Raw genomic sequence first — 27,980 nt, forward strand, 5'->3', positions numbered from 1 at the left:
CATTTATTGGACTACTCTAAACACTCCAACATATTGAAGTAAAACATTGCACAGGGAAAGGAGAAAAGGGGAAATGTAAAAAAAAGAGCCTTATCTGCTTTATTTGTATTATTGTAGTTCCTTTAGGTATTAAAAACAGTATTATTCCATTTAAATATTTACTATATCGGTTTTACCGAATGACCTTTTGACACTTCAAAATCTACATGTAGTAAAATATAATTAAAACCTTTTGGATTCAGTAAAAGAGATCAAGTTGTACTACCTTACATACTTTGGATGTTATATATTTGTTTTTTTATTATTATTAAGGCCTTTGGACAAAAAAATGACCCGTCGCGTCATTGACCCATATACAGTACGCTGCTATAGTATAGTACATGATACACACTATAATCTGCAATAATAATGACAACCCATTGCCATGGACACCGAACAAGAACCAATGAGACCAAGAGAAATATGACACCCAGATGGAGGCTCTTATTAACAAGATGCTCACAGTTTTCAAGATGCATTTGAATTGCATCCAAAAACACTCAGAACTCTTAATATGAAATCCAAGCCAATCGCTCACCTGCTTAGATACACAGAGGTAATATGAACTCAAAGCTCATTCTTCTTAATAACAGTGGAGGAGTTGTGCGTTTTCTGTGGATACCAGCAGCTGAGGTGATGAAAAGATATCACATTTTTATGAAGTTATTTTCAGTCGCTTTCCACATGAATACCTACGTTACAGAATTGATGCGTGACATTAATCATGAAATCGCAATGTGGCGAGTTTTCCTCTGAAGCTAGGTGTCTGTACAGGTTAAACGCAGTTAAACTGCACCTTTTTAACCAGAAAGAGAAGGTTTTTAATTTTCATTCAAAATACCATCCTGCGAAAGGCGAACAGGTTGCCTGAACATCTGTTAGTACCTGAACAATGAGGGGGGAAAGAAATTAGAAGAGTGGGGTTTTTTGTCAAAAACTAATTTTGCAATCTGTCACTTAGCTCTCACAGTTTCAGAGGAAACAGACCCCATCTGGCAATGTGCAAGGGCAGAAAAAGCTTTTTAGCGATGAAATGCCTTTGAAATGTGAGCTAGCGAGAGTCTGCGGCTGAGTGGTTTCTAAGAACGACGAGGGTGATGCAGCGCCAGCGAGGGCTTGCCTTTTGCTAGCAAATGTGCGTTTCTTCTGGCAGGACACAGAGATGGTTTGGGTGTCACTTCCCCTCCCAGGTTCCAGAGTGATGTCCCACAGGTGTGCGTCGCTGGGTCTGGCTGTGCTGAATGACATGCCTTTTCTGGATGTGGCTCTGTGAGAAAGGACACACAAACACACGGATGACATCAATGGAAAGGTCTCAAGACGCCCACAGTCTGCTTAATGAACGCCTGAAGCATATTGCACACAAAAATTAAAACAGCTGGCTGAAATAGTTGCAATCTTACTGGCTGGTGCTACACAACTTGCATTAGGCAAAAACTAGGAAATTAAATTGTGTTTACAATTACACAGGTACAGTTACACCACCATTCAAGTTTAAGGTCAGTAAGAAGTCTCACCAAGTCTCGTCAAAAATACAATCATATTTATTAAAACGTTTGGGTTTTTTAAAATAACTCACTTCCGCTCAACAAGGCTGCATTTATTTGGTCAAAAATACAGTAAAAACAGTAATATTGTGAAACATTATTACAATTTTAAATACCTGTTTTACATGTTAATTTATTTAAAATGGAATTCATTCATGTGATGCAAAGCTGAATTTGCAGCATCATAACTCCAGTATTCAGTGTCAAATGATCCTTTAGAAATCATTCTAATATGCTGACTTAATGCTCAAGAAATATTTCTTATTATCATCAATGTTGAAAACAGTTGTCCTGCTTAATATTTCAATGCTCAATACTTAAAACTGTGATATATTTTCTGGAGTCTTCTTTGAACAGATTTGATGAAAACACCATTTATTTGAAATAAAAAGTATTTTCTGACCAAATTAAAAGTGATAATGTCAGTATGTAATGTAATGTTTATTCAACCCCTATTCAAAGCTGCTGTTTTGAAGTCAATTATTTCTATGGTATGAAACAAAATTGTGTTGAAACACAATTAAGCCTTTGGAAACTCTATAACAAACTTGAGGTAGCTTGTGCTGTTACACATACATACATTTAGCCCATGCATGTGCTTAAGCTGAGTAGCAAATATGGCCAAGTCAAAAGAGCTCTCACAAAAGCTATGTTTTATTACATTAGAAAGTCTATGGCAAAAATAAGATTTCCAAAAACACTAAAAGTTCCTAGAGACACAACTGGCAGCCTTATTCACAAGTTTAAAATTTGTTGAACCAGAAAACCTTTGTGGGTGTTTAAGAAGAAAAAAACAATATCATTAAAGGGACACTTCACCCATTTGCATTAAGCTTTGCATTGTTAGAAACCCAGTCATACTATTGAATGGTTGTGCAACACTCTCTCATTTTCCCCTGAGACGGGAGAAATCCGTTATTTACCTCTTACACTTCCTCCTACAGTGACGCAAAAATCGTCATTTTGCGTCACTGTAGGAGGAAGTGTAAGAGGGGGGGATTTCTGTTGAGACTACAAGCACTAGTTCCTCATCTTTCCCAGGGGGCGGGACCCGCTCACAATACAGACCTATTACAGATCAGTGGGTGGGACTTTACTCTCTGAAACTGAAAGCAATATCCTCCATCTTGTTTGAAGCTAAGCTAACAGGCGCTGTGGAGACAGATGTAAAGTTATGACAATAGCGGAGAAGAGTGCTCAATATGATATAGACTAGAGGAAGAGGATTTCGGAAGTCTGATGCTTGAATCAGGTGTTTGTGGCTACCTTTACAAGCCGCATTATAGCGAAGAGCCGCCGAGGCAGAAGACCTGCCTGCCGCGGACGAGGAGCCCGGACTGGCTCGGGTTAGGGCGGACTGGTGGCGCCGGTGATCTCACTATGCAACTACGAACCGCTACGAACACAGAGATAGAGTCCGTCTGTGGCAAAGATTTTCAACGATGACAATTTCTCCTAGACGAAATCTCTGAATCAGACGAGGACACGGACGTTTGTGTTGTGAACTATCCTAGTTTCGCACCGCATGTTCTGACTGAACATCCAGGTACCATGCAATAATTCACCTTTTCGAAAGAAATACAAACGAGGAGTAATGCACTAATGAGTTCGCCAACTAACTAGACATTTTGTGTGAATGTGAAATGAATTTCAAGCTCTGGTGGTAGCTAGACTTGTAGACGGAAGAGTGATTTCTCTTATAGGCAGATATGCGCTTTCTGGATTAGTGGGAGTGGCTTGCGGAGCTGTGCAATGTGGTGCATTGTGGGAGTTGTTGTCTTTCATACAAATGCGTCCTGAAGTTATTTTTTGTCTTTTCTCGGTCACAAAGGCACCAAATTCAAAATTTCTTTTACATTTCGACTACATAATATGACCCACTTTAAATAAAAAACAATGTTCAAATGGGTGAAATGCCCCTTTAAGGGGAATAAACTGTTTGATCAGAGCAACTGAGAAAAACCCTCAATTTACTGCCAAAGATTTGCAAGATGGTCTGATGACAGGAGGAAAAAAAAACATTTCAATGCAGAGTATAAGTATAAATATGATCATATAACACCAATTCTATCATCTCTACACTGGTTACCTATAAAGTTCCGTATCAATTACAAAGTATTACTACTGACCTATAAAGCCCTAAATGGTTTAGCTCCCCTGTATTTAACGGAACTTCTATTGCAATCCATCGCGCTCTTTAAGATCACTAAATTCGAGGCTTCTGGTCATTCCTAGGATATCTAAGTCCACTAAAGGAGGGAGGGCGTTTTCACATTTAGCTCCTAAACTCTGGAATGGCCTTCCTGATGTTGTTCGAGTCTCAGACACGCTGTCCCAGTTTAAAACTAGATTAAAGACACATCTCTTTAGCCAAGCATTCACATAATACTTACCTTTTATACTACAGTTGAATCAGATTGAATGCATTAATATTATGAACAGCAGCTACGCTAATTATTTCCCATCTGCTTTTCTGTTGTTATCTCGGGACGCTAGTCCCGAGGTAAATACAGATCGTCAGCTCCAGTTTGTATCCAGCCTCTCATGGAAACTACAGATGCCCCAACACCCGTGCGCAGAGACGACTCGACGCCCGTGCAGAGACGACTCGACGCCCGTGAAGAGACGACTCGAAGCCCGTGAAGAGACGACTCGACGCCCGTGAAGAGACGACTCGACGCCCGTGAAGAGACGACTCGAAGCCCGTGAAGAGACGACTCGACGCCCGTGAAGAGACGACTCGAAGCCCGTGAAGAGACGACTCGACGCCTGTGAAGAGACGACTCGACGCTGGCGATATGTTTATGCCCTAAATCAACACATGATTAACTAATTGTATTTCTCTATGTACATTTCTGAAATGCACTTTCTGTAAAGCTGCTTTGAAACAATATGTATTGTGAAAAGCGCTATACAAATAAATTTGAATTGAATTGAATATAAGAAGAACACTAGACAAGCATGGCCTTCATGTTGGGACGTCTTGCCGAAGGCCACTCTGGATCAAGAAGAACATAAAAGGCCAAATTGAATATGCTAAAGTTCCTTTGGATATAGCCTACCTGTGGAGTTTTGGAATAATGTTTTATGGAGTGATGTGACCAAACTGGAACTTATTGGACCCATGGATCAGCAGTATGTCTGATGCAAAAAAAGGCAAAGCTTATGAGCAGAAGAACACCATCTCCATGGTCAAACATGGAGGTGGTCCCATCTTGATATGGGATGCTTTGCTGTTGTTGCAGGTAGTGGAAATCTTGACTGTATGAAAGACATCAAGCCATTTTGGCAAAGACGGCGATGCCGGTGCAGAGACTGAAGCTTCATGATCAATGGACTTTCCTGCAAGACAGCCATCCCAAAGTAAACATCCAAATCTACTTAAGCTTGGTTCAGGGATCAGTCGTAGAATTTTCTTAAGTGGCCTGTACAGTATTGATGGAATTTGAAGAAAGCAGTGGTAACGTGAAAACCAGAGATTATCAGTGATCTGGAAGCCTTTTCAAGCGAGGAATGGGCCAAGATTGCAGTAGAGATGTGACAGAAGCTTCTAAGCACTTACAGGCAGCATTTATTGGAGAATAAAGGATAAAAGATTCTGCACAAAATGTGACTTTTGGGGGTTGAATAACTTTGTAAATTTTTAGATTAGGTTTTTACTTAAATGTGTGTTAATAAACTTTCTATAAAAGTTTACTGATGCCTCTGTTTAATTGTTATCATTAAAAAAAAAAAAATCTAAATGTCTTGCAGGTCAAGGGGGTTGCCACAGTAAAAAAAAATAATCTGATCCAAACTTTTAGACGGTAGTGTAATGAACTTGTAATGAAAGTTTTGAAGATTTGAAGCACAATTTATCAAATAATCTCAACATCCACGAGCAGACCTGTATATTTGGCTTTGTTTTTTAAAGGATATTTATCAAAAAAATCAGAATTTATTGTAGATGCTGTACAAACTCGACCAGGGGCCAGTTGCATAAATATAGCCACTAAGTTAAGACTAGAAATTAGTTAGACCTAATCAGTCTTACTTTTCAGATTGAAATTAGGCCAATCCACCTTTTTATGTACCTAAAAAAAAAAAAAAGAAAAAAAAGGCTGACCTGCGCATTGAAAGGTTGAGGTGGAAAACTTTCACCTCTCTGATGGACAGAAAATCAACACATCTCAAGCCCATCTGCACTGACATCCCTTTCCATTCAACCTGACTCATGGCCACATTTATATAAAAAATAAATAAACAAACATGTACAAAGACGTTAATGGTTGTCGAAGGAGATATAAATCCTGTTCGTAAGACCTGATAACCACGGGTTGAGGTCAGCCGGCACGGCTCTCAATTCCCTGTTTCACTTGCCAGTTATAAATCTTGGCTCAATCTCTGTTGCAGAAAGTGCGATTGCACATTTAACAATGTTGTATTCATCAAGGGTGTAGAGCGAGTTTGCCGCTCTAGAGAATTTAATCTCTCTCTCTCCTTTGGCTTGGGCCAACACAACCACATGTCCACCATTCAGTTTAAAGACAGAGCCAAATGCTTCTTTTCTCCTCTGTTTTTTTCCCTGTATCTCTCGGCTTTAGCCACCAGCCAGACAGTTGGTCGGTCCCTCCTCTCCACTGATGGGACTTAGAGACCGTGGAATCTTGCCACGTGAGAATCTCCCAGACATGTGCTGGAGTCAAGCGTCTCGGGAAGTGGGGCCATAGAGGAAACAGGTCACGGTGGGAGAAGTAGAATGAGAGCGGCTGACAGCGTCGTGACACACTGCATTATCTTTCCTCAACCCCTCATCCATTTCTTTTCTTTCCGTTTCACGCCACACACTTCAATTCTGCCTCAAAAACAACAGATTGTCATGCAGCGGATATGATTCATAAGAAATGTGCACAATGAGCCTGTGCATTCATTGACACATGCAGATGTGCATTTAAATGACTATTTGGTAAGACTTTACAATAAGGTTCCTTAGTGAACTACCTTAGTTAACGAACTAAGAATGAACAATACTTCTTCAGCATTTATTAATCTTAGTTAATATTAATTTCAGCATTTACTAATACATTATTCAAATCAGAAGTTGTATTTGTTAACATTAGTTAATGCACTGTGAACTAACTTGAACAAACAATGAACAGCTGTATTTTTATTAACTAATATTTACAAAGATTAATAAATACTATAACAAATGTATTGCTCATTGTTAGTTCATGTTAGTTAATACATTAACTAATGTTAACTAATGAACCTTATTGTAAAGTGTTACTGATTATTTCACAGAATGCATGGTGTGATAAATACACATGTGATGGGCTTTTATCTGGTATTGAGCAGAAATATTTGATATCACTGCTGATATCAGTTCACGTCGCATGTACATCTCTAGGATAGCGCCAGTCTATCAACCCCTGGGACTTAAGGGAGAGGGATCAGAGTCTGTCTTGACCCATTTTGTATTGTCATCATCTTCAGGGCAGGCATGCAATTTTTAGAGACAGATGACGCCCTCGGTTGGATAATCCAAACATTTTTAATTCCAGGGAAATGAAGAGAAACAATGAAAGCTTGAGAGGAAAATAAGAATAAGGGGGGAAAAAAGAAACTGCAATACAGAGAGAGAGAAAAAGAAAGAGAGAGAGAGAGAGAGAGAGAGAGAGAGAGAGAGAGAGAGAGAGAGAGAGAGAGAGAGAGAGAACGCCAGGGAAAGAAACACTGTATGCATGAGTGACAAAAGAATTCAGTCAAATCTATAATGAGGATCTTGATGGAATAAATCTCTGACACAAAATCAAAGACAGACAAATATTGATGTGGAGCTGCATGGTGCTGCCTGCAGGATAAAATACAGAATAGAATAGAATAGAATAGAATAGAATAGAATAGAATAGAATAGGTAATATTATATGTGAAATGCAATGCTTAACAGATTCATAGAATGGCAGATTTTGTTGTGTCTATTCAAATATATGAATGAAACAAAACGTATCTACAGTACATAAATGTACATTAATGATCTGTTAACCAGTAGAATAGAATCACTTCATCATATTAATTAATAAGACATATTAACAGATTAATAGTTTGTTAAAATTAATATATATATAAAATTGTATAAAAAAATACAAAAATTATATATATATATATATATATATATATATATATATATATATATAAATAATTTTTTGATTACATTTACCTAATAATTTTCATTAATGAGCAATATTTTTATAAAAAATGTTAACGCATATTTTTAATGCAAAAATGAAAAACCAAACATTTATAAAATGTAATTTAATGAGCAGACAACCGAATAGAAATAGAACGATTTCATAATAACATTCATTATTAGGTGATATTTTATAATACATATTACATAATGCTTGGGTCAATAGTTTGTCTATTGAAATATATGGTAGAAACAAAACATTTCTATATAGATGTATATATATATATATATATATATATATATATATATATATATATATATATATATATGAATAATACATTAAGCAGAACAGAAAATTAACCACTTCATTGCATTCATTAATCAATCATTCTATTTTAAAAAATATTTTATTTTATGGAAGAAGAAGTTGGACTGGTTAAACTTCTGTTAGAATCTTGCAAAGGTAAAGCTCCTAAGAAACAAATATCAAAGGTATATACATGTTTACGAGCTACAAGAAACCTCTCAACCACATATATTAGAAAAACATGGGAAAAAGAAGCAGATATATTAATTTCTGAAGATGATTGGTTGAATATATGTAAGACTGCCATGAATACCTCATCTTCTGGTACTTGGAGGGAATTTACATGGAAAAACATTGTACGTTTCTTCATTTCACCATATGTTAAGAGTAAACAATGTAGTGATCCAGACAAAGCTGTGTGTTGGAGAAACTGCGGTGACATCAAAGCAAACCATTTTCACGTTTTTTGGAGCTGTACCAAAATTACACCCTACTGGTCAATGGTGGTAAAAGAAATAAAAAGCATAACTGGACTGAGCTTGCTATGCGATTTCACAATAGTCTATTTAGGTAATTTACCTCAAGAGCTAACAAAATCAGAGAAGTATCTTCTGTCAATACTATTAGCTGGTGCAAAGAAAGCCATAACACGCAAATGGCTGTGTGAAGATGTTCCCTCCAAAACAGACTGGTTTCAGATCATCACAGACATTCGCGAAATGGAAAGACTCACATTCTCAATAAGGTTGGCCTCGGACAAATGTAAACATTATTGGAAAAAATGGGACAGTTATATGAAGCAGAACTCTGCCTTAAGGTATTGACAAGTATTACTCTAGTTTATTATGCTGAAATATTAAGTGTAATAGTCTAATGGTATTGTGTGTGTGCAAACTAGATGCTCTGTGTTTCTGTTTTTGTTTTGTGGTCTGCTGTTTTGTTATTTTTGTAAAATAACATTTGTGAAAAATAAAGTTAAAAAAAAAAAAAAAAAAAAAAATTATTTATAGATTAATGATTTGTTAAGTAGCAGAATATACTAAAATAGAATATAATAGTTTTGATAGAACAAACACTGTTCTAATAAACAACAATAAATAACTGTACGTATCCTGTGTATTCTGTGTGGTGTAAAATAATTGTAACTAAAAGTTATTTTCCTTTTTTTTTTTTTTTTTTGTATTAGAAATACTGTTTGTTGAGCTGCACAGGACAAGGCACTCCATAACTTGTGATGTCTGATGGAAGTTTGAGCTAGACTATGTAGTCCTGAAAGCCTCCAGTTGAAATAACTTTCTGGTAAAAAGATAGAAAATCTCTGAAGGGTTAAAGACTTCACTAATTTTCAATCAGCGTGTGGATTATCTATCATAACCTCAGGGGTCTGGACTCAATCTTGGAGAGAGTAGTGAAGTGGGGCAGAGATTTTTCCCTGGATAAAATCAATCTCTTCGGGATTCCAGCCTTTACCTCACTTTACTGCTAACACTGAAAGCGAATGTCCATTTGAGCCAGGGCCGGGGGCAAAGTAAACCCTATCAGAACCGAGCGAAGAGCCGCAAGGATATTGGGGGCTCAGGTGGTATATGGGGCTCAGCTGCCGGTCAAATGTATATCTCAGAAGTAGGATTTCTCAACTACCCAAAATAACCAGCACAATTCAAAGGGAGATTTCACACTAGAACTTTTGGCCAGAGTTTGGATGATGTGAATGCTGATTTCCGAACTCGAGTGAACACCCATGAACTGCTCCCAAGTCCGCATCAAAAAGGTTCATGTGAACTCCGGTACAGTTCGCTGTTGATGTGAACCTCAATTGATGACGTCTGATTCAATAAAATTGTGTTTGTGTGCGTCTCACTCATTTTCCTGAAAAGCGTGACTGACGCACTACAAGCAGAGAGAATGTATATGTGCCAGCCTTTAGCAGAAATGGACTCCCGCGTTCTTTAGAATATTTGCAGTACATTCGTGGCAGATAGACGCAAGTGCCATTATGTGCTGACGATTTGAAAACAAAGCCAAAGGTTCAAAAACCAAAATATAAATGTGAGGTGAGCAATGCTATGCATTTTGCCGCCTTCTCCTGCATTGTCATTACCAGAGCTGCTGCTTTGATCATGCAAACACACCATGTTCAGTTCAGACCCAAATAACATAATGTGAACACAATCCAGTGGGGGCAGGGGGAGGGGGAGCAATCGAACTCGAGTTCAGACCAGGCAATTGAACCAAGTGTGAAAGCACCCCAAGTATCAAATCAGTCTAACCATATTGTCCAAAGAAAATCTAAATTCAACTACTCTATTTGGACTAGTGCCTTACAATATGGGTCAGAATACAATTTACCTCATCAGTTCTTGAGGAAAATGCTTCCCCACAGTTTAATTTGCCTTCAAAACAAATGCAAACAAACTTCTAAGAAAAAGAAAAATACCTTTGGTCAAGAAAAACTGCCTGTAAAAGCAATTTCACTCTTTTTTTCTCCACTGATGTGGGGTTAGACTTAGGAAAATTTGATTGCAGTGTGTTTTTGTACGATAGAGCTCTCGCTGTAATATGTTCACTTCTGCCCAAAGGACTCAAGTAGTTATTAGGTATTTGTTTTCTTGCTCCATTAAGTTGATGCATTATTTATGGGGAGAGAAGCCACACAAACAATGCAATGTTAAGAAATGAATGCAGCCAAATAATTTCCCCATTATTTTGCCATTTATGGAAGAGTGCCTTTGAAACTCCTCCAGTTGGAAAAGTGAATTGAGCCGGCACAAGGTTATTACATTTGGGTAATCTGTATACTAAGTGGGACCGTTACATTCTGCCGGCTATAAACTGGCATGACTGTAGTGTTGCATACTTGTTAAATTCGAGCTAAGCGTCTTGGGCGTTTGATACATCTGTTGGCACTGTGCCACACTTCTATTCCAAATGGGACATCTCAATCCCCAATGCAACTCCTCTTCATCTGACCCATAGTCTCTTCCAGGAAAACAGTTGACATTTGTTGTGCCTTCTGAGAAAACCATATAATCCTGAACAGAGTAAATCCAATTTCTTTACATTGCATTGTGTGTACAGATTTGTGGCAGAATTCCAGATAGCAGCAGTGAAATGATTATAGCCTGAAAGTCAGGTTAAATCTACCAGACATTTGTTTTTGCTATATTTTGTATGTATAATCTTCTTTACTTTAAAATGCATGCACCCATTCTCACTAGAGGGATAGATCAACAAACAACCAACAAGAAGGCGAGTAAATGATTTTTAGGTGACTATCCTTTTAAATAAATTGGCAGATAAGATGAAATAAACCTACCTGAGTATGAAATGTTCAACCGGTGATGTACTTGATAGGAATACGTAGAAAGTGGCGGTGTCTGTGGTCTTCAGTGGTTTCGAGGACGTCTGGATGATTACGGCTCCTCCGAGACGCAAGCGCATAAACGTGGGGTTTCCTGGAGGTGATCGCAGGAGGTTTACGGTCCCAATCCTCTTCATGGAGGCTCCATAGATCTGCCGTCCCAAGTCACCATGCTGTGGACCCCTTCTTATTTTGCTCTCTTGCGGGACACACTGTCCACTGGGACTGGGTCTAATCTGATAGTAAAGTTCAGCAACATTTCCTCTTTGATCACCTCTCTGCTCCCAGCTCGACCTGCCTCCTCCAGGGTTGAACCACGCTGGCTCAGGCTTCAGGAGCACCAAGCAGAAGCCACCATCTGCTGAGATGGAGCAGCTGTCCTTGACCTCCCTGGATTCCCAGAAGGCGTATGCTGTAACACAAACGTACCCTACTTCATTCTGCCCTGGGACGTTTTGGATCGGCCCCTCACTTATATCATCCCTATTTCCGGTCGCATAAAACAACACATACAAGGCAGGTGTAGATGACCGTACTTGACGGGCCAGTATAAACGGTCGGATCCTGGGGCCAGTGTGGATCATATGCAGTGGTATAGACTGCTCCAAAGACATGGGACCATAGCTGACATTGATTGCCGGCTGGCCATTCAGTCCAGTGAGGATGAAAGGTTGCCTTTGTGCCTGCAAGCTGGAGTTGTCCATTACATCCTGACTTGTCTCTCTGAGAAGAAGATAGTCTGCATTGATGATTTGATAGTTCACACTTGGAAGAACAGCGAGAGGGGACAGTGAACTTGGGTCATCTGACAATTCCACGACCTTCATTCCTTGAAGACACAATGATTTAAATTAGATTAGCATGACAGAAATACATACTTATGAAGAATTAATGGTATTTATTAATGGTAAATGTTGTACACATCACATGGCCCTACTGGCCTCTCGTATTCAAATAAGTGGTTTTAAACTGGTTTTGTTTAAGAGACCTGATTAGACATCAAGTGACGCCAACACCAATACCATAATTGTTTATCATACAACGTGAATTTCTATGGTTTTTTTGCTAAAAATTCTCTGCACAAAAACATTTTGGTTGGCACAAATCATGTTTATCTCCATTGCGTTTGAGGCCATTTTTTATTTATCCTTTATTTTACCAGGATAGTCCCATTGAGATATAAAATCTCTTCTTCCAGGGAGTCCTGGCCAAAATGGCAGCACAGAAAGTTTCACATAAACAACATACAAACATAAAACTCAGAATCTTTCATAAAATTCTATCCAGCACTCAAAATAACAACACAAGCTACTTAACCAAACATACACACGTTTCCCTTAAATTGGTCAATAAGAGATTTTTAAAAACTTTTAAAGAGGGGAGTGCTTCTATCATTATTATACTCTGCAGCTCATTCCATAACCAGGGAGCATAGGAAGAGAAGGCAGTTTTACCAAGCTCTGAACGTACTCTAGGAACCTTTAAAAGCAATTTAGCACTAGATCTAGTGCTATAAGTACAGGTGTAAAACGATCAAAGACGACAGATATAAATTGGTAGTTTTCCTAACAATGCCTTAGCAATAAACATCAACATGTGTATTTTTCTCCTTTGAAACAAAGAAGTCCAACCCACCAATTCGTACAAGGTACAATGATGAGTGCGTGAAGAGGCACTCATCACAAAGCGCAAGGCAGCATGGTATACACAATCTAACTTTTTTATAGAAGATGAACTTGCATGCATATAAATCACATCACCGTAATCTAATACGGAGAGGAAACAACTCTGAATAATTCTCTTTCTTGCTTCAAAAGGAAAACATTTCTTTTGCCATACCTTATACCTTTTATAGTTTTCTTCATGGTTTTAGAGGATGAGGGCAAATCACACAACCTGTCAATGTTGGCATGTGCCTAATTTAGATGAAAAGAAATACTCATTTGAGTTAATAAAGCATATCTATTTTGCTATCCTTATTTTGTATGATTATTTTATTATTTGCATTTCTTCCTATCTGCAACTCTATCAAAACAGATCTGAAATGCATTTTTGACATCACCGGTTATGAATGACTGTTCTATAGTAATCTGTTCTCTTAAAATCTTTCATTCAAAAACACTGTAAAAGCAAGGTTACTTTCACATAATATTATGCTTGGTAAATATGCTATCAAAATGTTTTTTTATGTTTCTAGACAGCTATACCTCAGTGATCTTGCAATTGCTACATTGCAGAGTTGTATTTCGAAGAAGTCATTTGCTATATGGCATTCCTCCCTCATTCAAATTCAGAGTAAAAAAAAAAAAAAAAAATACAATAAAAAAAAATATATATATATACAACGATTGGTCTAAACCTGTCAGCAAAAACCTATCATTCTGTTGCTGTTTGAACCTCTCCCCAATGTGCTAGTCTATAATCTTTTCAGAAAACATTTCCATAGATGTCAAGCCCACAAAATGTTTTTTTGTTACTTCAATAGCAATAAAAACAACATTTCCCCTCTTGGAGATGATTTGGAATAAAGCAACGCAGGGGGAGGCGAAAATAGTCAACATCACTCTGATCAGGTGTACTGCGTATCCGGACAAGCAGCTTGTCAAATCACTCATCTTGCTTATGCTTTAACCTTTACCTTTTGACAGGCAGAAGGGCTACACTGCCTTCTGATTGCTAAAGTGCAGCATTGAAAAGCTGAAGGTTGATCTTGACATGCTGTGCGTTTTTGGAGGAGCTTGTCAAATGCTGGTCTTTGTGTCATACGCAAATTTGATTGCTATTCTTAAAAGAAAATCTTTTTAGTGGAGCAACAACAAATCACAACAATTTGAGAAAACCTTGATTATATTTGTATGTATTTAAATATATTCTGCTGAAATAATCCACATATTGTGTTTCCATTATATAGGGTATCCGACTAGAGGCTAGTGTTAACTACGCTAACACTTAATCTGAGAAAAAGGCTTCAGGGGTTTTTTATTACATTTTTGATTGATTTGATTTTTCACACTCTGTTTTCTCTTAATCTGAGCATAGCAGAGTCAAACCCATCTGTCACAGCACATATCGTGTCCTGAGACCTGATTTTGTAGTATAGCCATTACTGTTTTACGCTCTAAAAGCTAGAAGAGACGGTATGCTATATATAATATATATATATATATATAGTAATATAATAAACTAGAAAATATTTTATCGAAATAAAGTGCTAAATAAAAGTGACAAAATTGACTAATGGCTGACAAAGGGGTAACCAGAGATTGTGAAAAATGTTTTGCACTTGTATAAAAGCTCCCATGCATAACTCCCAGGATGACACTTGAAGGTTGTCAACTTCCAATTAAAAAAAGAACATATGTGACCCTGGACCACAAAACCAGTCACAAGGGTAAATTTTTTGAAATTGAGATTTATACATCATCTGAAAGCTGAACAAATACGCTTTCCATTGATGTATAGGTATAGGATAGGACAATATTTGGCCGAGATACAACTATTTGAAAATCTGGAATCTGAGGGTGCAACAAAATCCTAACATTGAGAAAATCGCCTCTAAAGTTGTCCATTTACGTTCGCGATTGTGCTGTATTCACTCACAAAAATAAATGTTTTATATATTTACGATAGGAAATTTACAAAATATCTTCATGGAACATGATCTTTACTTAATATCCTAATGATTTTTGGCAGAAAAGAAAAATTGATCATTTTGACCCATACAATGTATTGTTGGCAATTGCCACAAATATACCCGTGCGACATGTGACTGGTTTTGTGATCCAGGGTCACATATATAAATAAGGTTAAAGCACTGAGCAGAGACATTTAAACATGGTTCATGATGTATAGTTCTTAGAGCAGATCATTGGGATGAAAAAATACAGTATGAATTTATAGATAACCAACCCCTCACTTCTGTCAGTAGTCAAATCTACCTTCATTTATGTTTTAGGTAACTATCACAAATCTAACTAACAAATCTAATCTAACCTACTGGTAAATTTCTTGTTTCAGCATTAATCCATCATCATGTGATAAATCGTCCTACTGGCATCCAATTAACTGACTTGTATAGAAAAAAATAGGAGTCAAATAAACAATATATTTGAATCTCAGACTAGAAATCTCATGTGTGAAAGTGGTGTTTCAAAGTAGGTTAATGGCTGAGCCCGAGGGGGGAAAAGGACTAGTGTCAGTGCAGTGTCTAAGAACATTAGGCCAAACATGACTGAGTTTGCACAGCTCAAACTAGGACTGAGCCTCTGCGCTGATGACAAGCCTATTTGTCAGACTCTCTCATTTCTAAATTGCTGCTTTTGGCATTACTAAAAACTCAACAGCATATCATTTTCAAATTAGGAGCTTTCCAAGTAGGGGTTTATTCAATGTAAATCAAGACAATTGAAGAAAAATTCCCTACTCTCAGTTTCACTATTAAAAACCGCAGACTTCAAAACAACTGTGATAAAGTCTGAATTCCACTATAAAATAATCCACTTAAAGTAATAACTAAGCAGCTATTTGCATTATGCAGTTAATTATATAAGCAAATTGTAATTAAATCTATATTTACTTCTTATGCAAAGTAATATTCATAGCCATGAAGCTTAAGTAACATTTATATTAATGTGCTCAGCTGATGCTTGCTGAAGTGCACTTACAAAAAGTTACCTCCAATAAAGTTCACAATTCAGGCTGCAATTAAAATATGCAAATAACTGATATTAATGCAAACTTATTCAGAGGTCTTTCATACTCTCACAGATTCTGAAATCATCCATGATAAATTAGAAAACATGGCAATCTGTGGCCGAACAACCGCAATAAAGTCCATCTCTACCTGGATAATCTGATTCAGGATAGTATATGAAATTATGTAGAAATGTCCAGCAGCAAGAAATGACGATGTGAAAGGTCTTACCTTCCGCACAGGATAGGCACAACGCTATAACCATCACCAACATTGTGCTCGTCTGCACAAATCAGTCCAAACTGGAGCTTAAATTACTTTATTGCTCTAATGCATTCCTAAAAAAAATAAAATAATAATAATAATAACAGTAAAAAAAAAAAAAAAGAAGAAAAAAAGCACATGTAAGGTTTACAACTATTTCCAAAATCAAGGAAAGAAAGTGACCATGGTGCCCTCACATGACATGGAAAGTAAAAACAGTTGTCACGGTAGACAAGGCTAAAACTGGATCACTGATGAGTTTGAAATAAATAAAAAACGTGTAAAAGTTCAAGATTTGCACTGCACCGATTCACGTGCTGCTGTTTCTGGACCTCACGTTCATCTGAGTCTGAACGATTAGATGTCACGAGCGTAATCCCCAGCAAATGAAATAGGCTACATGTGGCTTTATGGTGTCTCAATCTCGCCTGTCAATGCTCTCTTCACTGTCATGTGGACGAACAATCAGCAAAATCCTACTTAAAAGATGATGTTTAAACGAGCGACAGTCCATTTAAATCATTTTACAGCCTAAGCAATGTTTACTTATTGTTAGGAATAAAGAAGCCTACATGAATATAAATACGTGTTGCATGGTAATAGGCTACTGTTGCGCGTAAGTGATCCAAGAGTGAACTGTGGGGTATAAGATTAATTTTTTTAAAATATTTAATAACTTAAACTTTGTGTCCGGATGGTTGTTCAAGACGTACTTGCAGTTGTATTGTGCAGCTCACAAACAGTCTCTTCAGATGAGTGTTGTGGTGTGGCGCGCAAGCGGCCCCTGTTGACGGTCAGAGTAGTCGTAAACTAAACAAATGTGTCTGGATTGGAACACACTTAAGCTAAACGCACAGGAAAACTGGACAGGAGCGTGCGTGAGTAAAATAAATACAAATAAAAGTTTGCTTTAAGTGGTTCATTAAAATAAATAAGTGTTAGGCTACTTGTTGTATTTTTTTTAAATTGTGGAGTGTCCAGGGCTAATTCGTGTATAGGCCTACTGGAGAGGAGACGCATACCTTAAGTTGTAACATGTCCATTGTTGGTGCCAGGCCCCTGAGGAAAGAAATACAGTTCACGGGCATTTTGTTACACGAAGTTGTCACAATGGAACAGTACTGAATAGCCCAGCCTTGCCAATTTGTCTAAAACGTTTTTTTGTTACTGCGTCCTTTTTATTATGTTTGACGACGAGGATCTATTTAGGCTATTTTAAATATAATTGACGATTTTTCTTTTTTAAACACCCTAGTTCGACTACGCTTATTGGAAAGCACGCACTACGACGTCACGTGACATTCGCGTTCCATCGATGACCTCAGAGATATGCCTGAACAGCATTTTAGAGATAGAACTGAAATTCATCCAGTTGAGAAACAATAAGACAAAACCATTTAAATACTGAAAAGTCATACTTTGTTATATTTGTTATATATAGACTAGTGTTTATATTTAGCTTTTATTATCATGAAAATTCAAACACATGAGAGTGAACCTGGGAAACAATTGGGCTAATTAAACAGCAAAAATGTATGATAAATCAATGGAGAAAAATTAACAATTACACTACAAATATTTTCATTAGTAAATTTGGAACATTTAAAATACATACATGTGACAGCAACCTGACATTTATATATACATATATACATAAATACATATAGGCTATATATTTATATAATTTTATAAGAGTTTGAACTAGGTTTTTGAAAACATTATAGGCCTACAAAACCACTGCTGAGTAATTGGATGTTTGACTCAAATGCTTAGTCACTGATGTATAGCCCTTGAAACAACTTACCCGTGTGACAACTATTTCTCATACAGCTTTAGTCACATATTGAAATACCTTCGGTAGAAGTCAATGCATCATTATGACATGTTAGGTTATATATTCCCCAAGAGGTATACGTTAGCTTTTCACTTTATATTCAGAGTCAGTGTGAATGAATAAACTCCCTGTGATTTCTGACTAAAGAAGATCTCACTAAAGGGAACGTCATCAATCTCCTGTCAGTCAGAACACACAGTATAACCTGTACCTTTGCTGCTTTGTAGTGCTTGATGGCGTCTTTCACCAGTACAAAGCACGATTTTATGTCCTGCCTTTTGATAAGTGCCACAAATTCCTCTGCAAGGACACAGAGTACCAACCGTTAATGCAAAGAATAAATCAAAAGGCAGCCCATGCCAAATACTGTGTAAGAAGCTCGATTTAAAAGTTACCACTTTGTGCAAATGTACAAAGTTATGCAATGGATATTATGCATTTATCTTGTGAATTTCAACATGCAGCTGCATTTCATCTGGATTTTAATCAATTCAGCACTAGTAGATCCCTCCAGTTGTGATGCCTTTGCTGGAATGCTTTTGAAAATGAATTTTCCCCCATGGCCCAGTTTACATTCTGTTATCGTATCAGCCCCATCTGCTCAGATGTCCAGATGTTAGCAGTGTGAGACAGACCACAGCCGTGATACTCAAAGGTGAACAACAGCTTAGTAGCAATAATATGAAATGGTGGTCAGTAAACTGACCCACCAGTGAGTTTGACCCATTTTGATGACCTATTCCATTAAGATTTTTGTTTACGTGAACAAAGTGCATCAGCTGCACTACAATTTACTTGAGCTTTTTATCTTGATGAGGATTGTGTGATGATAGGTTGCCACAGTAACACAGAATGACAGTAAACCTACTTAGAAAATGAAATATACCACAATGGCCACATGTATATCAATCTTACCAACCCCATGACCGACTCCATGTCGCTAAATGATTATACACCACCCTTCACACATAAATCACATTCCAAGATGTCACCGTCAATATGCTGTTAGAAAACTTGCTCTTTTAACTCTTTTTTTTATTTTTTTTTATGTATGCGCTATACAGACGAGAGCAGAATTTGGTAAAACCGCTGCTCAGCCCCTTTAAAGGGGTCATATAATGGTACATGCACTTTTACAAGTTGATTGTACTGAAATGTGTGTTGGCAGTGCCTGTACACAACCATCATAAAATGATAAAAATCCATCCAGTGTTTTTTTTTTTATCTTCTTATATGTTTTCCCCCATCTCAAATCAAGCCGTGACGTCACAAAATCGACGCCCCTCCCACGATTGTTGATTGACAGCAGCGTTTCAACACAGACCCGCCCTCGCTCGTGAGCGAGCTGTCAATCATAGTCCGCGCGGACCGGCGCGGTCATTGTTGATACACTGGAGCACTGTCTATGAGCAGAATGGCGTCTAAGAGATTGTGGTGTTCTGTTCTTGGGTGTAATAAGGAACACAGCAGTCATTTTGATGTTCCTAAATCTGAACCGCTGAAGACGCAGTGGCTGAGTTTTGTTTTCGAAGGGAATATTCCCCACGATCAACGTCACTGCTTTCATGTTTGCGAATCATTTCACCCACCAGACTGCTTTACAAACGAGGGTCAGTATAAAGCTGGTTTTGCTAAGAAGCTGCTCTTGAAAAAAGGATCAGTACCAACTATTCGTGTTCCTGCTGCACCTCCAGAAGAGGAAGTGAGTGTAACGTTTCATTAACCTTTATATTAATATTTATATTAATCTTTGCAAATCGCTTGCTGCACGCTTCACGATGAATGCGGCTGTTTACACTACGGCATGTTTTCTATGTACGACGTTCTCAATATAATTCATAATCCCACGTTTATAATGAACAACGCGTTATGGTTATTGTGTTAACAAACGGTGTACGCACAGAACAGAGGGGCGGGGTGAGCAAAGCTCATTATCATTTAAAGACACATGCACTTAAACGGCGTGCTGAAAACAGAGCAGGTAAAATGAGTGTTTTCTTACAATACTAATGAGAATTTTTAATTAAAGTATATTACAAACTTTTAATTTAGACCCTAAAGAATCATATTAGCTTGTACAAAAATGGCATTATATGACATCTTTAAGAAAAGAAAAAAAGTCGTATATTTCAATGCTATGCTAAAAAAATCACCCAAGTTTGAGGGAATAGTCATAAAACAACAAATGTATCACTTTTGGCAAACGGCGTCCGTCAATCGGAGCAGTGGGAACCCTTTGGAAAAGTATGGAGTTTGGGAGCCTCAGTCAAAGCCTTTGTGACGTTGATCTATGGATAAAGTTGAGCAGAGGCGCTCTCGCTCAGTGTGAGTTGAATTTCTATGCAGGTGATGAATGAATGCGCTCTGCAGTGCGTGTTGTGGATGTATATCACTCTGCTCCATACAGGATGGAGAGATAAGTTACTGCTAACCTGCAATGTCGTTCTACACCTTCCCTCAGGAAGGGGTCGTGAGCTCGGCTTGCTTCCATTACACAGACACTTTTTGATAGCTGCAAATTTGCTGAAAGTTATTCTAGGTTTATAAAAGGTTAGCCCTGCAAATTCCCGATCAGATCTTAGGTGGCATGAGGCAGGCGTTTTCCTTCCGAGTAGAGCTGTAGAGGACATTAACTGCAAACAAAGCCTCAAGCACTGCTCCAGTGTACTTCAGTGTACAGTGTAGTCTCAGCATGGGCAATGTGGTTCATTTAAGGAGACTCTCCCGTCACAGACGACTCAGTCAAAACATATTCATGAAAAATGTGCGCCATTGTGTCCAACCCTGACCTATCCAATGAGTTACCTGCATTGAACACACCTCTGTCATTCAGGGGTCAGTTAGACAATGCTCTCTGAAAAGAAGCTGCTTTACAGCCTCTGAAATATTCACGAAAAAGCAGCAGGAAGATGAATGGGCGCCTGTGTCTCAGCTCAGGGCCCTTGTTAAAAGAAGGCGTTGATCGAGAGGTCAAAGCCGGAGAGAATTTTAAACATCCATTGGCCCAGGGCCCCCCGGGATCATTACAGCTCACTCCTAAAAGGAAGGCGAGCCGAGCCAAGAGCAAGAGAAGCCTAGCGCGGTGATATACGAGCATAATCATTTCTCGCTCTCCTCCTTTTTTTCCTCTAGGCAGGGCTGGGCCTCACTTCATCCTCTTGAATTTCGGTACAGCATATTCAACTGAAACCTCTGCAGCAGGCTCAAGCACTTTCTTTTCCTCTCAGCGGTCTTTTTAAAGGGATAGTTCAACTAAAAATCAGAGTTCTCTTATTACTTTTCCAATCTTCAAAGTGGTTATTTTTTTCCCCATGGAACACAAAAGTAGTAATGTAAAAAAAACGAAAAAACGTCCATATAACAAAAGTTCAATTCACCCAAAATAAATTAGCTCCACAAAAGTAGTTTTAGCCGTTATTCATAATCTTGCCGTCCCCTGAGGGTCAGCTATTGCCTGTTGTTCACAATTTAAAAATGACGCTTCTCACATGCAAGATTCAATGCGTTTTGTCATCAACGCAGCATTTTTCTAATATGGACATAGATAAACTAAATAGTGTGGCAAATGTTTATGATGTTATTTTTTAAAGATTATTTATATTATTTTAATCTAAATTTAATTAAATTTTACATTTTGGTCTCACAAAGTTATTGTAAGACTTCAGAAGACAATTAATCATATATGACAAATCATATAGGGTACAACGGGGCTAAAGGCACATTTGATTTGATTTTCCTCTAAACCACTATATGGCACAAACACTTTCCAAAACATTCTCATTTGGGGTAAAAGGCTAAAGGCTGTTGGGGCTAAAGGCACAATAATTAACATGATAATAAATACATTTATAATGCCCATCATATTTAAAAAAAAATGATATTATTAATATCATATAATGAAATATATTTTATTCGTATTAAATTATTTTCAATGCTTTAAGGATCTACTTTTTTTTTATTGTATTTTCTAAAATGAACATATTTTAATGACAGTATATTTATTGAACAAAATGTAATTATTTTATTTATCAAAATGAACAGAAAAGAGTACAAACTTTGCTAAAGTTATTGTTTTGAACAAATATTAACTTTATTAAAAACATATTATTTTAGCTAAAGTATTTATATCAATACTGTGTGCCTTTTGCCCCATGGTGGTGATCCTTACCCCATGTGTGGGGTAAAAAGCCAAACTTGCCACCTCATACATTTATAAGATTTTTAAACAAAATAAACCATTTTCATGAATTATTTTCTCACAAAATTTCACTTGAATATTCAATTCAAGCATTTTTTTTTCTGCAATCACACATATGGGAGTAGTGAAAAGCCCATTTTTCTTAATGTGCGCCTTTATACCCCTATATATAAATACTTGTACATTTTTTTTTAATTATTATTATTTATTTAGCTGTTTTGGTGCTTGATAGACTCTGCTGGTCACTGTCGTTGTATGAAAAAAGCAGCAACAATTTTCCAAAAATATGGAAAATTCATGGAACAGCTTTGGACTGATGTGATTTTGGGTGAATTCCTTTAACTCACCATGTTTGTTTACTACTATGCGCTTTGAATTTTTAAACATTAGTGTTGTTGAGTAACACCAGTTTGATCCTAAGAAGGATGACACCTCAGAAATTGATAAACTAGATGATTATAACCCGTCATTAAGTGTGATAAATGCAGCTCTCGGATGTTGACAGAGTTGAATATGGCCTGTCAACATCAATCTTCACCCAAAAACGCAGCGATATTAATTCACTCACCTTACCCATGAAGCCTGATGGGAAGTACTGAGATATTGAAGCCACTGCTGCCACCTACTGGGTTGTTGCTGTATTAATTGTTGTGTTTGCTGTTGGGAGACGTGCTATGTGATTTGCCATGAAAAGATCAAGTCCGATATTGAAAAATATCACATTTATTTTCATAGAAAATGTATATTTTACACAATTCTACACATGCACAGCCACACAATTGTCCATATCAGTAGACCAACGAGTCCTTTTTTCTCTCTTTAATTCACAGAGCGAACACAGAATTGCCGACTTGAGTATCTTTTCTTGAAGACACCATGGATAACACTTACACTGTTGAATATTAAATTTTAAAGCACTAAAAAAGTCTGTAAATTAAGTATAAACATTTATAAATTATCTACAAATGGTGTACAAAAGAGTAACCGAGAAATGAACACATCATCCAGTTACAACGAACACTCGGGATTCATGATAATAATAGAGATATTTCTGTTAAATGAAAATATATGTAATCTCTTTTATTTATTTTTCTTTTGGCAAAATGATGTTGCAAGCTATACAAGCAGCTGAACATTTCATACATTCCTTTTTGGCTATCCAACTTTTTTATTATTATTATTATTATCATCATCATTTAATTAATTAGAACCTTTCATGTTTTTCTTCTATACAATAAATAAACTTAATTCACCCCAAATGAATGTCATAATATATATATATATATATAGGCTATATTAAAATGCTTAAATACATTTAAAGCTGCAGTCCGTATCTTTTTTGGGTTAAAGATTATCCAAAATAAATTTTTGAGCAAGTACATAAACAGCCAGTGTTCAAAACTATCTGCTTGCCTTAGCTCGATTCAAAACGGTAAGCTTGTAATAATGTTTTTAATTTCAGTGGTACTGGTGGATTTCTGAGGGAAATTCGAGCATGTCTTTGCGTCATTACGTCACATCTGCACACATGTGTCTTGGCTAGTAGGCTATATTGCGTGTGAGGATGTTGGAGGTGGAGATTTATAGGCTTTTCTCACAGCACTTGACATAATTAAACTTTTCAATTTGATGGCGGATCCAGAAAGGTTCAAACTACAATCACCAGTGACAACTGGCGATTCACCCGTTGTAAAATGCAAAAGACGTCGGAGTGGCTACAGAAAAAGAGAGACTGCAACTGGGCCCATGCGAAAACAAGGATAAATATCGGAAGGGCTTTTGAAAGGTGGCGTGAACTCCGTGTTTTGAAGGGGTTCAAAACGGATGCAGAGACGGCTTTTTTTTCTGCTGGACAGGTAAGACATAAGCGATCGTTAGATTTAATCAGCGCGATTTACTGCAATGCTTTTTTCCCTTAGTTGGTCAGAACAAAAGTGGATGTTACTTACTTGTTCAGATGACATTTTCTGGTGAAAAATTCTTATGTTGGTCATACTTCCAAAAAGCAGAATCTGTGATTCCGAATGACTGGATCCACACCGGCGCGGCGACTGACAGCCGCACATTCTCCTCAAAACATTGGATTCATCCGCGCTGTGCCGTGCCGAGGCACAACCCTCTTAAAGTTGATAATTCTGTGAATAACTGCAATTGCAGATTTCAAACAGACATCGCGACAAAGAGGGAAAACTACGGACTGCAGCTTTAAGATAATCTTTTTTAAAGATTTAAAAAACTTTCTTTTTTTTTTTTTTTTTTTAACACACAGTAAGTACCCCGGATCAAACCATTCAAGAGTGCAATCTAAACCTAACCGGCCACATTATTGAGATTCCACCAAATGTTGGCACAACTTCGCATTTCCAGTTGTGGGACAAGATGTTTTGTGTTAATGCAAAATAATTTGCCCTTAATGTAAACTACTATTATAGCTTTAGACAGCTGAGCCATCATAGGTAGTTTTGCCTGAGGGTATTTAACCTGTATTTTGGTAGCTGAGAATGTGTATTATATGGTCCTCAGCAAAGAGACTATCACAAAAAGTTTGTCTACCATAGCAAGCAAAGACCCCAGGAAAAACAGCCAATGATAACAGCAGCAAGGATATGCCATTTAGGCCTATAGATGATCTCATTATATCAGCCCAACCTATTTGTGTAAACCAGTGTTAAAGGGATAGTTCACCCAAAAATGAAATTTCTGTCATCATTTACTCACCCTAATGTTGTTCCAAACCTTTGCGACTTTCTTTCTTCTGCAGAACATAAAAGACAATATTTTGAAGAATGTTGTGAAGAAAACAGTTTTGGTTACCATTGACCTCAATTGAATGACAAAAAAAAGATAATAATTTCTCAAAATGTCTTCTTTAATGTTCCATAGAATTTTTTTTTATGAATGAGTAAGTTATGACAAATTGTTTATTCTGGGGTGAAATCCCTTTAAGGGCCATTCACACAGAATGTTTAAAACTACATAAATAAATAAATAAAAAATTTAAACTCCCGGGTTTTGTCTTTTAACCTGATGCAACGTTTTAAAAACGCTGCGCTCATTAGCCAACACTGATAAAATACGTTCAATTTAATATGTAACATTGGAAAAAATTTCCATTGTAAAAAAAAACAAAACACTTAGCCTTCAGAAAGTGGAATTTAAAGGATAGTTCACCAGAAATTAAAATTTTGTCAGGACCACTATCGTCAAATAGTATTGGCCAGTAGCATACAATTTGGATTTGCGGTATGTTTCTGTTCTGGGCAAGAACTCCCTGTGCATCCATGCAGCCTAGCATGGATAAGAGCAGAGAGAGCAGCAATAACCCCCTTAGGGTAAACAGAACAGAACCAACATGAATGTATTGCAGATATCATTAATGTCAATATTTGAATATACAACATAATTTGAGAATTTAGTCTGATTCAAGGGGAATCAGAATGACAATTCCTGACTGACGAGAGGAGGAGCTGGGGATAGAGGAGGGTAATCAGCTCCTGAGAAACGTGATAGCTGCTGATAATACTGAAGGAGCTTATATATGTATACAGTGATAGGCGTCGTATTCCTATAGGTAGACGTGGATCAGCTGATAGTCAGCTAACGCGAGCTTGACTAACGTGACCTGCCAGAACTAACGCTACTTTTTTTGTCGTCACTCACTTACCCATAAGTTGTTCCAAACCTGTATGAGTTACCAACATTCTTCAAAATATCTTATTTTGTGTTCAACAGAAGAAAGGTTCACATACAGGTTTGGAACAACTTGAGGGTGAGTAAATGATGACAACATTTTCATTTTTTGGGCGAACTATCCCTTTAAGGATCCCTAAATGTTTCTTCTTGAGAAGACGGAACCACCCTTATTGACTTTAGAAAGGAACAGAAAACAACTTGTAATTAGCAGCACGTCACATTATCACAAAAGTTTATAACAACATTTGTCCCTTTTAAGTTTAAGGGGTTGCACGAACATGGATGCAGAGGGGACACACTCCATTCACCAAAACACACACAGATTGTGCGATTTGAAAGGCAAACACAGAAACTTTCCATTGTATTTTTATAACTTCAGAGTCATTCTCGTGATAACCACGGGATAGGGAGCAAGCAAAAGAGAGAATACTTGGCAAAGACTGATGTATGGAGACATCAGATGTAGGTAATATACTGTACTTACTGAGTTTAGATGAAGGCCACAGCAATGTTTAAAAGGATTTGCTCATAGACTGTCCTGGTCAGTAATGCGTTTTTGCACATTGCCCATCTTTCTAAAATGGTTTTAAATGGAAATATATTATTTTATCGTAGTCCTTTTTGTGTTTCGGACTAATGCACTTGATATGGTCTGGAGGTTAGCATACTGCTATTTGACGCACAACGTCAGGCCATATTTGAAGTGCTTTTTGAACCGTTTCTATTCATCACTAAATGAAATACCAAACGTTAAAATCTGAGATTAAATATTTAGCTCAAAATCCAGCACTTCGATTTAAAAAATGGAAATAGCAACGGAAGTAGGCTAATTCTTTAAATATAACATCTTTTTGTCCTCTACATCACAGTATGGAAAGATGCTTTTATTCTGACAGCCAATTAGCAAACTCACTGACATGTGAGTGACATCTTTATATATGTCATTCCTTTTCATCTGGATATTAGATCTATGTGGCATGTTAATGTGATAGTTTTGTTTTTTTAAATCCTAGTTTTTATTGACACATTGGGGATTGGCTGTTTCCCTTTTGAGATAGAAATCTGTATGCTGTTGTAGTCATATGAATTTGAAATCAAACTCATACTTTTACTTTGAGAACTTTTGGAGCAGTTTCTTCCCCTTAGAGAGCAGACCTTTTTTCTTTTTAGACGCCAGGTCTCGTGGACCCCTGGCTGGGCTCAGCGGCCTGACTGGGCCAACAGGAAGCAAAGGACGCACAGTGGGAGAGGCAGGTCTTCCAGGGGCCGGAGCTGGCACTGTACTTTCCACAGGCACCTAATGAAACATCCATGGGGAAGGGAAAATTGTGGGATATTACACAGCAAGTCTATCTTTTGCCTTATTATCTGCCTTTTTCTCAGTAGCAGAGCAGCAGTTTTAAAACAAATGATTTGAAATGTGCCAAGAAAGTAAGAGCAAAAATGATATTACTACTTACAGATTGGAACTCTAGAGAAAAGGCAGATAATATGGCTGGTTCCTGAATTAACTCAACTGTGTTATTAATTTTTTTTCTTGGCTGCTATAAGAAAGATAAGAAATAGTCCTTAATTTAATTTCTGTTTGAAATGTTATTAGAAACCTCTAAAAGTCAAGGGATCTTATATTCTATTAAAGCATCAAAATAGACACACAGCACGGAAACCAACTGCAGATACCATACAAGTCTAATGCACTGGCATATTAAGCAGAAAAGTCTGTGTTTTTGAAGATAGAAAAAGGAAAATAAATGTGAAAAATAAATAAAATAATAATTTTGAATTATTAAGCAGATAAACCTGAAACAAACCTTATCTTTAGATGAAAACATATAAATAAATCAACTTGCTTATGTGCTACATATAAAAGCAATATGA

The 27,980-nt window shown here is 37.2% G+C and overlaps 2 protein-coding genes across 10 annotated transcripts in view; both read right to left on the bottom strand.

The window, feature by feature from the left end:
• The window catches only part of LOC311276665 (transmembrane protein 132D), a 31,853-nt gene extending 15,054 nt beyond the window's left edge, over positions 1-16,799 (bottom strand). The window contains exons 1-3 of the mRNA XM_084386455.1: positions 16,345-16,799; positions 11,376-12,249; positions 1,160-1,306 (exon numbers count right to left, since the gene is read on the bottom strand). Of these exons, the coding sequence (XP_084242581.1) occupies positions 1,160-1,306; positions 11,376-12,249; positions 16,345-16,387 (1,064 nt within the window). The 5' untranslated portion in view covers positions 16,388-16,799. The remainder of the gene's footprint in view (positions 1-1,159; positions 1,307-11,375; positions 12,250-16,344) is intronic.
• Positions 16,800-23,124: 6,325 nt separating this feature from the next.
• The window catches only part of rimbp2a (RIMS binding protein 2a), a 78,986-nt gene continuing 74,130 nt past the window's right edge, over positions 23,125-27,980 (bottom strand). For all 9 annotated transcript variants that reach the window (XM_084386482.1, XM_084386484.1, XM_084386480.1 and 6 more), the window contains one exon: positions 23,125-27,399. In XM_084386482.1, coding sequence (XP_084242608.1) covers positions 27,211-27,399 — 189 coding nt within the window. In that variant the 3' untranslated portion in view covers positions 23,125-27,210. The remainder of the gene's footprint in view (positions 27,400-27,980) is intronic.

Source organism: Rutilus rutilus (genome assembly GCF_951802725.1).
Source record: "Rutilus rutilus genome assembly, chromosome: 18".
Classification (NCBI taxonomy): Eukaryota; Metazoa; Chordata; class Actinopteri; order Cypriniformes; family Leuciscidae; genus Rutilus; species Rutilus rutilus.